Genomic DNA, 12,530 nt, shown 5'->3' on the forward strand with positions numbered 1-12,530 from the left:
AACAGACCATGTGTATGTAATTTAGGGAAGGATGTTGAGACCTCCAGGAGATCATCTTGGAGCATACAAGGGGCCCTAAATCCACTTATCTGTGTTCTTATAAGAGCTATGCAGCAGAAGAGAAAAGAGAGAGAATGAGGGACACAGAGGAACATGATTCGAGAAGATGCTAAGGGCCCGAAGCCATCAAGAACAGCATGCAGCAGATAGTCCAACAGAGCCTTTGAGAAGAGGGTGTGAGGAAGCCCAACCCTGTTGGAATTTAGATTTTCTGCCATCTAGAACTGTGAAGAAAAGACTAAAATATAGTTATATATCCAGTTGTATTGGGGAATTACTTCCAGCACTTACAGGAAACTTATGCAGCCTGTATTGGTGATGGGGTTGATCTGGAGTGTGATACATAGGCCTACTGATATTCCCAAGGAAAGATAGTCCAACTCCAGTACAGGAAAGCCACACTGACAGAACTTAAAAGAGTAGTGAAGTTAGCTTCAGGAAACGTAGTCAGCTGATACCTTGGGCAAGGCTGTGTATGGGGGAAAGATGAAAGCAAAAGACACAGAGAAAGCTCCTGTTATTTGTATACACCTGATAGTTGTTTGTTGCTTTCTCTGTGCCTTTGCTTACATCTTTCCTGTACTGATGGCAGAAGGCTGTAGGTAAGGAAAGGTTGTACGTTTCTTTTTTTTTTTTTTTTTGCCAGTCCTGGGCTTGAGCTCAGGGCCTGAGCACTGTCCTTGGACTTTTCTCAAGGCTAGAGCTCTACCACTTGAGCCTCAGCACCACTTCCGGCTTTTTTCTATGTATGTGGTACCGAGGAATCGAACCCGGGTCTTCATGCATGCTAGGCAAGCATTTTAACCATTAGGCCAAACTCCCGGCCCCATATGTTTCTTATATTACCGAAATAGAACCTCTGAATTCTCACCTGAGTGGCAGAAAACGGTGGTTCACAGGAAACAGTCACCTCGATTGTATCTTTCCATGCCCTCCAAGTATGAATTGGTAAGTCACCCAGTACACAAGATAAATATTTTAACTACCATTTTTTTTTATTTTCATCCCGGCTGAGGAATGGTTTAGAAAAGGCTCTATTGTAAGAGTGCAGCACGAAAGGTGTGCCAGGGTTGTCAATGCTGTGGGTTTGAAGTTAGACTATTATTTCAATGGAACATCATCCTCCTGACTTCCTCGAATGCAAATAAAATGCTCCACCGAAGGTTGCAGAACTGCAGGATGTCAGGAAGCAGCTCAGCTTCATTTCCAGTGCCGTAGAGTACTAGAGTACGAGCCCATTTCCTTATGCCTTGGGATTTGTTTCAGTGACTTTTATGCCTGGGAATGACAGAACATAAAAAAAGAGACATTGAGTTAGAACCTGTACATCTGTCTGAGTCATGGCAATACACAAAATCTAAGTGTGTTTACATTGTCATGAACACTTTAGAGGAAGTGCATTGGTATGTGTACAGATGACCTGGAATAAAAGGATTCCAGCTCCTCTGGTGCCTCTAGTTATTCACTGCTCTCATCACCCATTCTCTGGGTTCTTTGCCCAGTGTCTACACCCAAGGGGTTAGCTGCCAGACCACTTAAGAGTGCATGTTATAAGGACATATAATGTGAAGCTAATTGAAAGGACCTCCAGGATAGTGAAACAAAAGCCATATAATGAATGATTGTTGTCCTTAATGTACTATGTTGTCTCTCATCTCCTTTGCTGTCCCTTGGTTATCTCATATTGGTATAGTATCTCACTTTGTTATCTGATATATTGAATTTATTTGTATTTGAATATTTGAAATTTGATAGGGAAGGGGGGAAAACCAAGACGGGGGTGTGGGGGGGGGAGGGAAACGGGTACCAAGACATGTGAAAGGGTATCAATGTATGTGAATTAATGCACCTTCTATCTGGCAAATATGTAACCCTTTTACTAATTACAATAAAAAAAAAAGAGTGCATGTTATTGATATAAAGGTTCTAGGCAAAGGAAACCAGGCCAGGTTTTATTTTAGTAGGCAAATCTCACTGCCTGTGACACCAGGTCCTCTACCAATGATGCCCCACACCACCACCCATCTGTATGGAGATTCAGGTCATTTGCTTGATCCACTCATCACAGACCCTGTCCTTGTACAATGACTAGTCTTGAGTCAGAAGCACCTGTGCAGCCTGAACATGGATGTTCCTTTCTTTCCTTGTGCCTAGGATAAAGTAATGCCTTACACGAAGTGTCCCTCTATGCGGTGTTTGGTCTTCTGAATGATGCTGTCCATGTAACTTCCCATAGCTGCCCCTCTGTCAGTCTCCAGTTCGGGCTTCTGTAACTTATCCCTCACAGAGCTTTAGTTGCCATTGCAACTATGAGTTTCTCCAAGTTCTGTCGTTTCCCCATCTGACCAGGAGGCTTCCAGACAAGAGTATATCATGCTAGAGGCTCAAGCTTCTAGAGAAAAGGTGTGACTCAAACATTGGGTTTATCATGTACTAGATGTGTGTATCTTGATAAAGTGAGGGTATCTAGACAAGGTTATTGTGAGAATATGGTACTATGGCACTGTTCACACTCAGGCATGCCACGGTACCACAAAGACAATATTCACTGGACTCTCCTGACTATAATAATAATAATAATTATTATTATTATTGTGTGTATGCATGTGTGTGTGTGTGTGCGCACGCGCGCGCGCGGGCACTGGTCCTGAGGCTTGAACTCAAGGCCTGAGTGCTGTTCCTGAGTGTTGTTGCACAAAGTTAGTGCTCTACCACTTGAACCACAACTCCACTTGTGGCTTCTCATTTTTAGTGCTTAATTGGAGGTAAAGAGTCTTATGGATTTTCTCACCCATGTGGGCTTCAAACTGCAATCTTCAGATCTCAGCCTCCTAAGTAGCCAAGATTTTAGGCATGAGTCATTGGTGTGAAGCCCTTGGTGTTATTTCTGCATTGCCATGGCCAGTGAAGACTCAGTGTACAGTGAGAGACTCCACCTGACACTGAAATGGGTGCAATTGGACGAGGTACTCATGTTCTACAGGCTCCATCTGGCGTTACTATGCCAGTTTCCTTCCTTGTCACTTGTAGGTTATATGATGCACCATTCCAGGCTCTCAGGGTTGTGTACAGGAGGCTTTACTGATGTAGAAGTAAGGATCTCAACAGGCGGTGAGGAGGGGAGTGGGCGTATGTGCAAGGTGATTACAAGTTGGTTGGAGAACACATTCTGGGAAAAGGCAGTGGTAACAAACATTGTCCATTATGAATTCAAAAGGATGAGATCCTTTGCATAGCCTTTGCACATAGGAACCTCAGAAGACTCTATTTTTTTCCCACCTACATTTTTGGCAGAGACAGACACAAAATTGTACACTGACCATTCAAGGGAGGATAGAAGCTATGAGACCAAGTTTTTCCCATACAATGGTATGCTGATGAATGGGCACACATCCATTATTACACATGAGGAAGAAGATAAACATTATAAAAGCTTCATTAACAAAACCACTTAACAACTTCTTTTTGCCTTTTGGGATTTCTGTTTTGTGAAAATAACTGTGCAGATGAACTATCTAGATCCAAGTTTTATCATGGTTCAAAGTCCTTGTTTATTCCTGTCATCAATAGATTATCTTTTCAGAGAGTACCCTTCACACTGTAACCAACAGTGGTCTGTAGAAATCCTTGACTTCAACAACTGGGCCCAAGTACAGAATCCTGGGACTGAAGAAAACAAGTTGGAAATGATTACAAGTACCTGCAAAGGTCTGCCAGCTCCTTGGGATCTATGGAATGGGCATACTATGGAGTTGTGATAAATCATTGAGTGGGACATTACATTTTTATTATTTCCACGCTCTCTAGGATCTATGATTTATCATGTCCTAGTTTCCTGTAGGCCAGAGGATTTCCATTTATGTCAATCAGGTAGTGCCCTTTTTATGTCCCAGCTACTGAAATCAGGACCTAGAAATGTAATTCAAACAGAATGTAGGGAGATATCACACAATCTAATCAAATCATGCACTGGACAGGATGAAGACAACTGAAAATCTCATCTTCAAAAAGTTCTTCTCCAGAAAAAGATCTTTTCAATGTACTGAAAGTACATCTTTCAGTACATTGAAAAGATCTTTTGTCCCCAAAGAAGCATTTTTGTCCGGTATGTGATGCTACAGAAAACCTATGATTATCTGAATTATGATCAATGACAGCTTCAATGAAAGGTTACTTGCAAATACTTTCCCCCTTGGTCTGGATGAGACCCTTTACAGACTCATCCAGTGGACTCAGAAAGAAATCCATGGAGAAGACTACCCTTCCTCTAAGACAGACCGATATTTCCATGGACTAGCTGATCTCTTTCACCATATGCAGCTTGCGCTGAGGTTACACCGCTCTAAAAATGGTCCCTGGCTCCCATGCTGCTGGATGTAGGTTTCCAGCTCTACAAGTGACACACTAGAATAGATGCCACCTAGAGAAACCTGTCCTTTCTCATCTACCTTGACAGTTATGATGAAAATTGGCTGTCCAATGTCTGAAACAATGTGGTTTTCCAAAACTGCTGCTGCCAAAGTAGTCCTTGACAATATCCATGTGACTACTAACAGGCCTGTTTTGAGCTGACTCAGTGGCTTTGAAATTGCACTCTTCTGTAAAGAGTCCATGAGAAACAACCAATTATCTACAAAATAAGGACACACACCAAGGAGAGTTCGATGAATTGCAAATAAATTCTGTGGACACAACATGGTGTGAAACCCATCCCAATCTCACTTCCCATCACAACTGGGTGGTGGGAGGTGGGGCAGATCCCACTCACTTTGTATGGGCATAAGGAAACAGAGGACATGTTTTCCTCAAGCCACACACACCTACTCACCTACTCTTGGAGCCAATCCAAATGTGAAATCCTTGCACAGACAAGCTCCATATGCCAAGAATGAGGTCACATTACATAAAATACACAGATCCACTGTCACTGGATGTGATTTAGAAAGACTCAAGCAGCCATCATCACATTCCATCCCGGAAATCAGCCCAGGGTGTGGGGAGTCAAAGCATAAATTCACCTACATAGTCAAAACATGTAGAATTCCAGGAACCCCAGGACTGCTGACTTGACTTCTCAGAGAACTGTCAGGTGGAGCTAGACAACTGTGGCTGCATCCAACAACCAGTAAGTAAGCTGTGAACTTCCTGGGGTCTGGCAAATGCAACAGTGGCTTTTGGCAATGATTCAGGAAACTCTTATTCACTCACTGACAGAGAGGGAATCAAACAGCAAAACCAACCTCTTGCCCACTTCTAGGGAAAGGCAGAACACAACTGAGCATTCAGTGGTGCCTTGATGGATTCAGGATGCTAAGCCAATACTTTGGAGTTTGGGAAAATTTACCTTGCGATCCTAGTGACACTCTGGGCATGCTGAGGATTCCTAGGGTGACTAGACATCAAGAAAATAAAACGCAAGGAGTTGCTAAGCACAACTTAAGGAAACAACTCCTCGATCCAAGACTTGCTAATCACATCCATGCCAAGTGCCCAATAATAATGAGCCACTTTGCCTGTGACAGTTCTTTGATCACATAGGGCATCTTGGAAACGCATGTTGACATTCTTTGCTGTGATGCTGGGGTTGTGAAGTAAATGCATGGGGACCAAAAATGGGACAGGTCAGCTGTGGGAGCTTGTATACTAAGGAACCCAGTATGCCCCTTGGGGAAGAGGAGGTGAGCTCGGAGACTATGTGGCCACTGGGAGGGGAGGAATAATATGCAGGGAGGAGAGCTGTATATACAGCTTCCTGCACACCAATAGTGATGCATCAGTCTACAAAAGCTCATTCAGTTTGGTTTTTCCCGGCTCATCTTATCAGATGCTTAGTGCCTTTGCAGCTGGAGAACATCTGCATTCAGCTTGTTGTGGATTTGAATTCTGGCCTTCATCAATTTTTCCCCAAGGGTAGGAATGACATAAGTATTCAAGGTAACTTTTAAGTATGGACACTGAGTCTCCTGAGTATCTTATTTTCATCCTTCCAAATAAATCAGGTAGGCAATCCTAGTTTGGTGTTTCAATAAAAGGCCCATAGTTAATGGCCTGGCTTTCTAACTTAGACAATGAACCAATGTCCTGGTGGCTACAGGAAATTCACTAGGTACAGCTGGCATTGGATCAGCTGTGTTTATCTCTTATCTTTGCTTTTAGGGTAAGGAGTCCTTTTCAGCATACTGAAACTACACATACAATTGAAGATAAATGACTCAAGGAAATACTAAGTAATGTCCACATGGCACTTAAGGAAGAAAATTATGGGGGGAAGGAAGACTCAGACAGAAATCAGCCTGGAGTGAAGAAAACTGCAGGTGGAACTTAGTGATGGGGTTTGGGCCATTTTGATTTCTGCCACTTGAATTCAAGTGCGACAAAAAGGGCGAGGAAGTCCAACGCAGGAGGAGGAGAAGGGTGCTAGATCCTCACAGAAAAGAACTTGAAGAGAATATGTGGAGATGTAGTAGAGAAGCTGGGAGAATGAACTGCCTGGAGGCTAAACAATTTGGGTGAAGTAAGCAGTACAAAACCTAGGACCATGGCCTTGGGATGGCACTGCCTGGGTTCAAATGGAAGCATCATCACTGATCAAATTTTGTCCTGGAAATAATAACATGAACTAGCTTTTATTGTCTAGTCACTGACATTGATAATAAGATCTATTCTTATACATTCTTACTAGGCTAGCATCAAACTTCCCTCTCCTGATGACACTAACCCATGAATGATGTGCTTGCTATTGGATAATCTGGGAAATTGGGAGACATTAATATATGTGAATTTACATCACCCATGGATCTATGGTAAGTCTACCTATGTCCATATAGAGCCCAGAAAATCTATTTTTAAACACATTTCAGAGTTTCAGGACCTGCTTAACACTGTGACCATCTATTTCCTAGAAAGCCTAGTGTCTCCAAAGGTAAATATGTGGAATCCCATTGCATGATGATATTCTGGGTAAAATTTAAGAATTCTGCATTCCAAATTCTTGGACTCTCATTTACAAGGTGTACATTTTTACATTATCCTTCCAGCTAGCTCGCTCCTATACTGTCCTCTCAGGTGGGGCTGTCTTTGTCTAATAGCAAAATGCCTTTACGACAGACACAGACATGACCCCACAGGCATTCTACCCATGGCTCATCTGCCTTCTTAGATGGAATGTCTTTCGGGCAAGACTTGCAAGGCAAGGGTGTTTACTGGAGAAATAGGAGATGACAGGGCTTAAGGCAAGAAAGAAACAACAACGAACAAATGCATAATCTGGGGTTGGAAGTCTATATCTAACATCATCTAGAAAATTCATCCTAACACAGACCTTTACAATTCGGCAAAGCACAGGAAATATCTACAACTTTTTTCTTTCTACCTGAAAATACCCAGTGGAAAGGAAAGTCAGAAATCCATTTCATCCTACCAAGTCACCTCTGAAGATCTGGGATCCCCATTGGAACAGGGCACTCTAAAAGGCCACTCCAGCTTTAGGAAGAAGACTGAATAGAAACAAGCTTGCAGTCCTGCCAATAGAGTGTGTTCGTTTGCTTGATCCTTTCTTTCCACACAAACAGAAGTGGTGAACAGGGGAAAAAGTTACACATAAAATAGGAAAGACGGCTGCTATATCACACAATATCTGTTCAGGCAAGTGGGAGCAGAGAGAGCACACACAAATGAAAGGAGCATGTCACATAAAACAGAATGATAATTATTTCAATATAATATAATAATTTTTGTCACATAATCAGGCATCCCCTTGAAATGCCCTATTGCAGGCTACCTACCTTTCTTCTTGTGATCATATAAGGAGAAAGTTATAGGCAGGACTCTGTGACATCCCTCTGATGTGATGGCATGTCCTACAGCACCACTCTGGGCCTCTGGGAATATCATCAACTCTAGTGACCTGTACAGGATACTGCCTTATACTCTATCACATAACGAGACAGGGATCACACTTGGTGTTCTAGGGGGGGAGGGGGAGGCAGGTGGAACAAGAGGGCCTGCCATTTGCAGCTTAGGAACTGTTTCTCAAAGTTTCCACTGAATGCTTTCAGACTACAGCTGAAGGAATGTAATGGCACAAGGACTATGTTTTATACCTAAAAACCAGGACCACTCCAGTGATGACCCAATTTTACAAGTAGCACTTGCTACCAATATTTGTTCACCACTTCTAGTTTATATTTGTTTCTGATCTGCTTCAGCAATTTATACATGCATTTAAAGATTTTCCATATGAATAACGATTTTCACTTTTGCAATATCATAAAACAATGCATTTATACATATGCCATAGGAAAATGATTTCTATTTTAACACTGTCATAAACAAAACAAATTCTTGTATATACACTACATATGAAGAACCAATTCTAATTTAGAACCGTCATAAATTTCTAAAGAAGTATATTAAAATGCATGAAAATCTACTTTATTTTAGATTTCAGAAAAGGAAAAGATAAGTTTTCAGTCTAGATATGTTCCAATATCAGAGGGCCACCCTACTCATAAACACTACTACACTGGATAAATATTCAGTTTATAGACCCATTTCAAAAAGAAGATTGACTGTAGTCCTCCTCCCATAGCCTTAAACCTGTAGTGAAATATCATGAGTACAAAGACCATTCCCAGTAGCCTGAACTTTACAGTAGCCAGAGAAAAGCAAAAACACAAACTGTGGAGCCCCTTTCCTTAGTCTCTTTGGTAGATCTGGGGGAGATAGAAGATCAAATCCTTACCCGCCTCACTGGAAGTATGCCCGCAGGGCTGCAGCTTCTGCTGCCATCTCCTCCTCTGATCTCCACAAGGCTGGGGAATCCTCATCCTCTTTGTCATGTTTCTCGAGCTGTGGAGAAAACATATAATAGGCTTACAAGACGTTCTGGAAGTACCCTGAAGCAAATGCCGGGGAAGGGAGAAGACGGAATTATAATTTGCAGATGACTGGCTAACAGGGGTGTGTGTGTGTGTGTGTGTGTGTGTGTGTGTGTGTGTGTGTGTGTGTGTGTTTAAGGGTTAGGGGTGAACTCAATTACATGATTTACCCATATTTTACCACAGTTCTTTGTAAGAATGATCATTTCCACTATCTCTAATAAAATAATCACATTATGCTATATTGAAGTCTTTTCCCAAGGCGCAGTAGGGTCTGTTATTGGATAGAATTCCCACACTGTCTCTGTCTTCATTGTGTTTATTTCCTCATCTGCACAGGTGTGAATGACCCACTGTTTGTAGGCAATTAATAAATGACATTAAAATAAGAACACTACTTAAAAAATGAACAAGTCGGGGCTGGGAGTTTGGCCTAGTGGTTAAAGTGCTTGCCTAGCATGCATGAAGACCCGGGTTCGATTCCTTGGTACCACATACATAGAAAAAAGCCGGAAGTGGTGCTGAGGCTCAAGTGGTAGAGTGCTAGCCTTGAGAAAGTCCAAGGACAGTGCTCAGGCCCTGAGCTCAATCCCAGGACTGGCAAAAAAAAAAAAATGAACAAGTGGCCCTAGTTACATGACTGTATTTAAAGCTCTTGCTATGTGGAGCACTGATGGCTCATGCCCGCAATCCTAGTTACTGAGGAGGCTGAGATATGAGAATCATGGTTTGAAGCCAGATCAGACGGAAAGTCTTTAAGATTTCTATTTTTAAGTAACTACCAGAAAACTAGAAGTGATTTGTAAGCCCAAGTGGTACAGTGCTAGACTTGAGCAAAAAGAGCTCAGGGACAGTGCATAGACCCTGAGTTTAAGCCCCACAACCACTACCACCACCAACAAAATATCCTGTTCATGATTCACATTGAAATATAGAATGAAGAAAAGTTCTCTTCTTTCTCAGACAGTATCATTTCGGAATCCTCTCACTATCTTTAAGAAAAAGCTCAGTTTTCCCTTCACCACCAATCTCCTATTGCTGTCCAATATCATAATAAAGACTTGTTATTCCCCTGTGTGGCTCTACATGGGGTACTGCTGTGTTCACTGCATATAAAATGCAGTACTTGTGTTAAGTCTATGGAGATAAATGACTTAATACCATCCATAATGGTTCATTTTGAGGATAGGAGGGCCGTTCTCTCTCATGTTTACTGTGGCTCAAACCCATAAGGTCCATAACCATTCAACTCCCTTTGCCAAGGAAGAAGTTCATTTTCCTGTGAAAGATCACTCAAGTGGGTAATGGCAGAGCTAGACTTGTACCCAGAAGCTTCTTCCTTATTTATTCTGAAGGTTCTACTAACCGGTATAGCACAATTTGTTATCTCAGCTCCCCTCCTTCCCCCACAAACCCTAAATGTAGTTCAGGGTTCCCCATCCTGGAAGCTTGCCAATACGGGGTTGTGTCCTCATTGATTTCCAAGCAAACTTTGACACAGAAGGTAGAGTAGTGAGGGAAAGAAAGCCTCACTCTCTAGCTGAGCTACTTTTCCACAGTGAATGAGTCGGAGTCTAAATGAGATTCATTAGCATATAACTGGGCCACAAATATGTTTATGAGGGTCATGGATCTTCCTCTCAGAATCTGGCTGCCAGCACCCTGGTTTTACATTTTGCCACACAGATTTAATTCTCCTTAGTGGAAGAAAACCACATTAAGAAGTCATTTCCTTCCTCTCAAAGGCAGACGTGATGCTATGGCTACAGGCAAGTCAATTGGGATTGCTATTCTACTCAAGAACTAATTTTCATTTTGCTACTACCTTTAGGCCTCCTATAAATCCATCTTGTAACAATTCAAGGAGATGTGACAAGGAACAAGGCAAAGTCCAGGAAATATGGTCTTTGCCACTTGAGGAACGACGCTGGGAAGGTACAGAAATCGAGCATTAGTGAGCCTCATGGACATAGAGCCCACCAGATGAATCCACATAACGTGTAGCCTGTAACTGTGAGCGCCTTCCTGGTTATCAAATGATCATCTATGGTGGTCATGTGTCTTACAGATGGCAATTGCTTACAAGTTGTGTATAGGAACTAGCAAATTAATATAACAAACTCAACATATTTGCAAAAGTCCGTTTTTATATGATTTTTTTTAAACTTAGGAACCTTTCCTTCTTCTGAAAGCCTCAGATGAAAGCATGTAGTTTTCTTTAGGACAACTCCATCATGAATGTCCTTTTGGGGACTTTTTAAGAACACTGTGTTAGGGCCTTCCACACACAACTAGTGAGAAACGTCACTGTGGGAGTGGGGGAGGAGCAAGCAGATTGGCTGTCACTGGATTCATAAGGAATGGGTTTCAGCATCTCCCCTTAGAATATCCAGATCCACAAAAGTCTGAGTGCCATCCATGTAATAAACAATACAACATACATAAAATATGCTTATTTACATTACTTACAACATCTTATATTAATATTCTACATCATAAAATATTTATATGACCATTGTAGTGCTCTTCACAATAGCCAAGTTATGGAAACAGCCTAGATGTCCTATAACAGATGAGTGGAATAAAAAAGAAAAATGATATTTTTCATATCCATTAGAAAGAATAATATGTCATTGGCATATTGGATGTCATTGGCAAATGGATGGACCAAGGACAAATCATGTTAAGTGAGGTAAGCCAAGCTCAAAGAGACAAGCAACATATGCTGTCTCTCATCGATGGAAGTGAGATCTAAAATACATGTGGACATGATAAATTATACATGACTCTAGGCATTCATACACAGTGAGACCAAAGAAGGATACTCTTAGTTGAGGAATACAAAAACACAATAGTTATGTGTGTCTGATTATATAGAATCGTATTTATCAAAATGAACTCCAGGAAATGGAAACAAGAAGCTTTTCCCTTTGTTTTTGTTTCCTTTTTGCTTTGTGTATTCGTTTATCTGTTTTTGGGATTATAAGCAGGATACAGAAATGGAGGTACATCTGTTGTTATTAGATTTCTTGATGCTGGCCATTCTAAATGGAGTGAGGTGGAATCTTAGATTTGCATTTCTTTTATGGCCAGAGATGTCGAGCATTTCTTCATGTGTCCATAGGCCATTCTTATTTTTTCTTCAGACAAGACTCTAAGTCTTTGGCCCATCATTTAATGGGATGGTTGCTTCTTTCAATTTTTTGAGCTGTTGATATATTTTAGATATGAGGCCTTTGTCTGTTGTATGGTTAGTGAAGACCTTCTCCCACTCTATAGGCTTTCTAGTTAATTTGCTAACTATGTCCTTTGCCATACAGAAGCTCTGCAGTTTAATGCAGTCCCACTTATCCAGACTTTCTCTGATTTGTTGTGTTTCCTGGTTCTTATTAAGAAAGTTTCCACCTGTGCCATGGAGACCTAATGTATCTCTATTCTTTTTTTTTTGTAAAGTTTTCAGTGTATCTGCTTTTACCTCAAGGTCTTTGATCCATTTGGAGTTAATCCTGGTACAGGGTTTCAAAGAAGGATCCAACTTTAGTTTTCTGCAGGTGCTTAACCAGTTCTGCCAACACCACTTGTTGAAGAGGC

The 12,530-nt window shown here is 41.5% G+C and overlaps 1 protein-coding gene across 8 annotated transcripts in view; it reads right to left on the minus strand.

The window, feature by feature from the left end:
* Nucleotides 1-1,055: 1,055 nt before the first annotated feature.
* Fhit (fragile histidine triad diadenosine triphosphatase) overlaps nucleotides 1,056-12,530 on the minus strand; it is a 1,032,375-nt gene continuing 1,020,900 nt past the window's right edge. For all 8 annotated transcript variants that reach the window (XM_090323228.1, XM_090323236.1, XM_090323245.1 and 5 more), the window contains 2 exons: nucleotides 8,804-8,910; nucleotides 1,056-1,338 (listed from right to left, as the gene is read on the minus strand). In XM_090323228.1, coding sequence (XP_090179354.1) covers nucleotides 8,809-8,910 — 102 coding nt within the window. In that variant the 3' untranslated portion in view covers nucleotides 1,056-1,338; nucleotides 8,804-8,808. The remainder of the gene's footprint in view (nucleotides 1,339-8,803; nucleotides 8,911-12,530) is intronic.

The sequence above is a fragment of the Megascapheus bottae genome, chromosome 2, assembly GCF_031878675.1.
Source record: "Megascapheus bottae isolate mThoBot1 chromosome 2, mThoBot2.hap1, whole genome shotgun sequence".
Taxonomy (NCBI): Eukaryota; Metazoa; Chordata; class Mammalia; order Rodentia; family Geomyidae; genus Megascapheus; species Megascapheus bottae.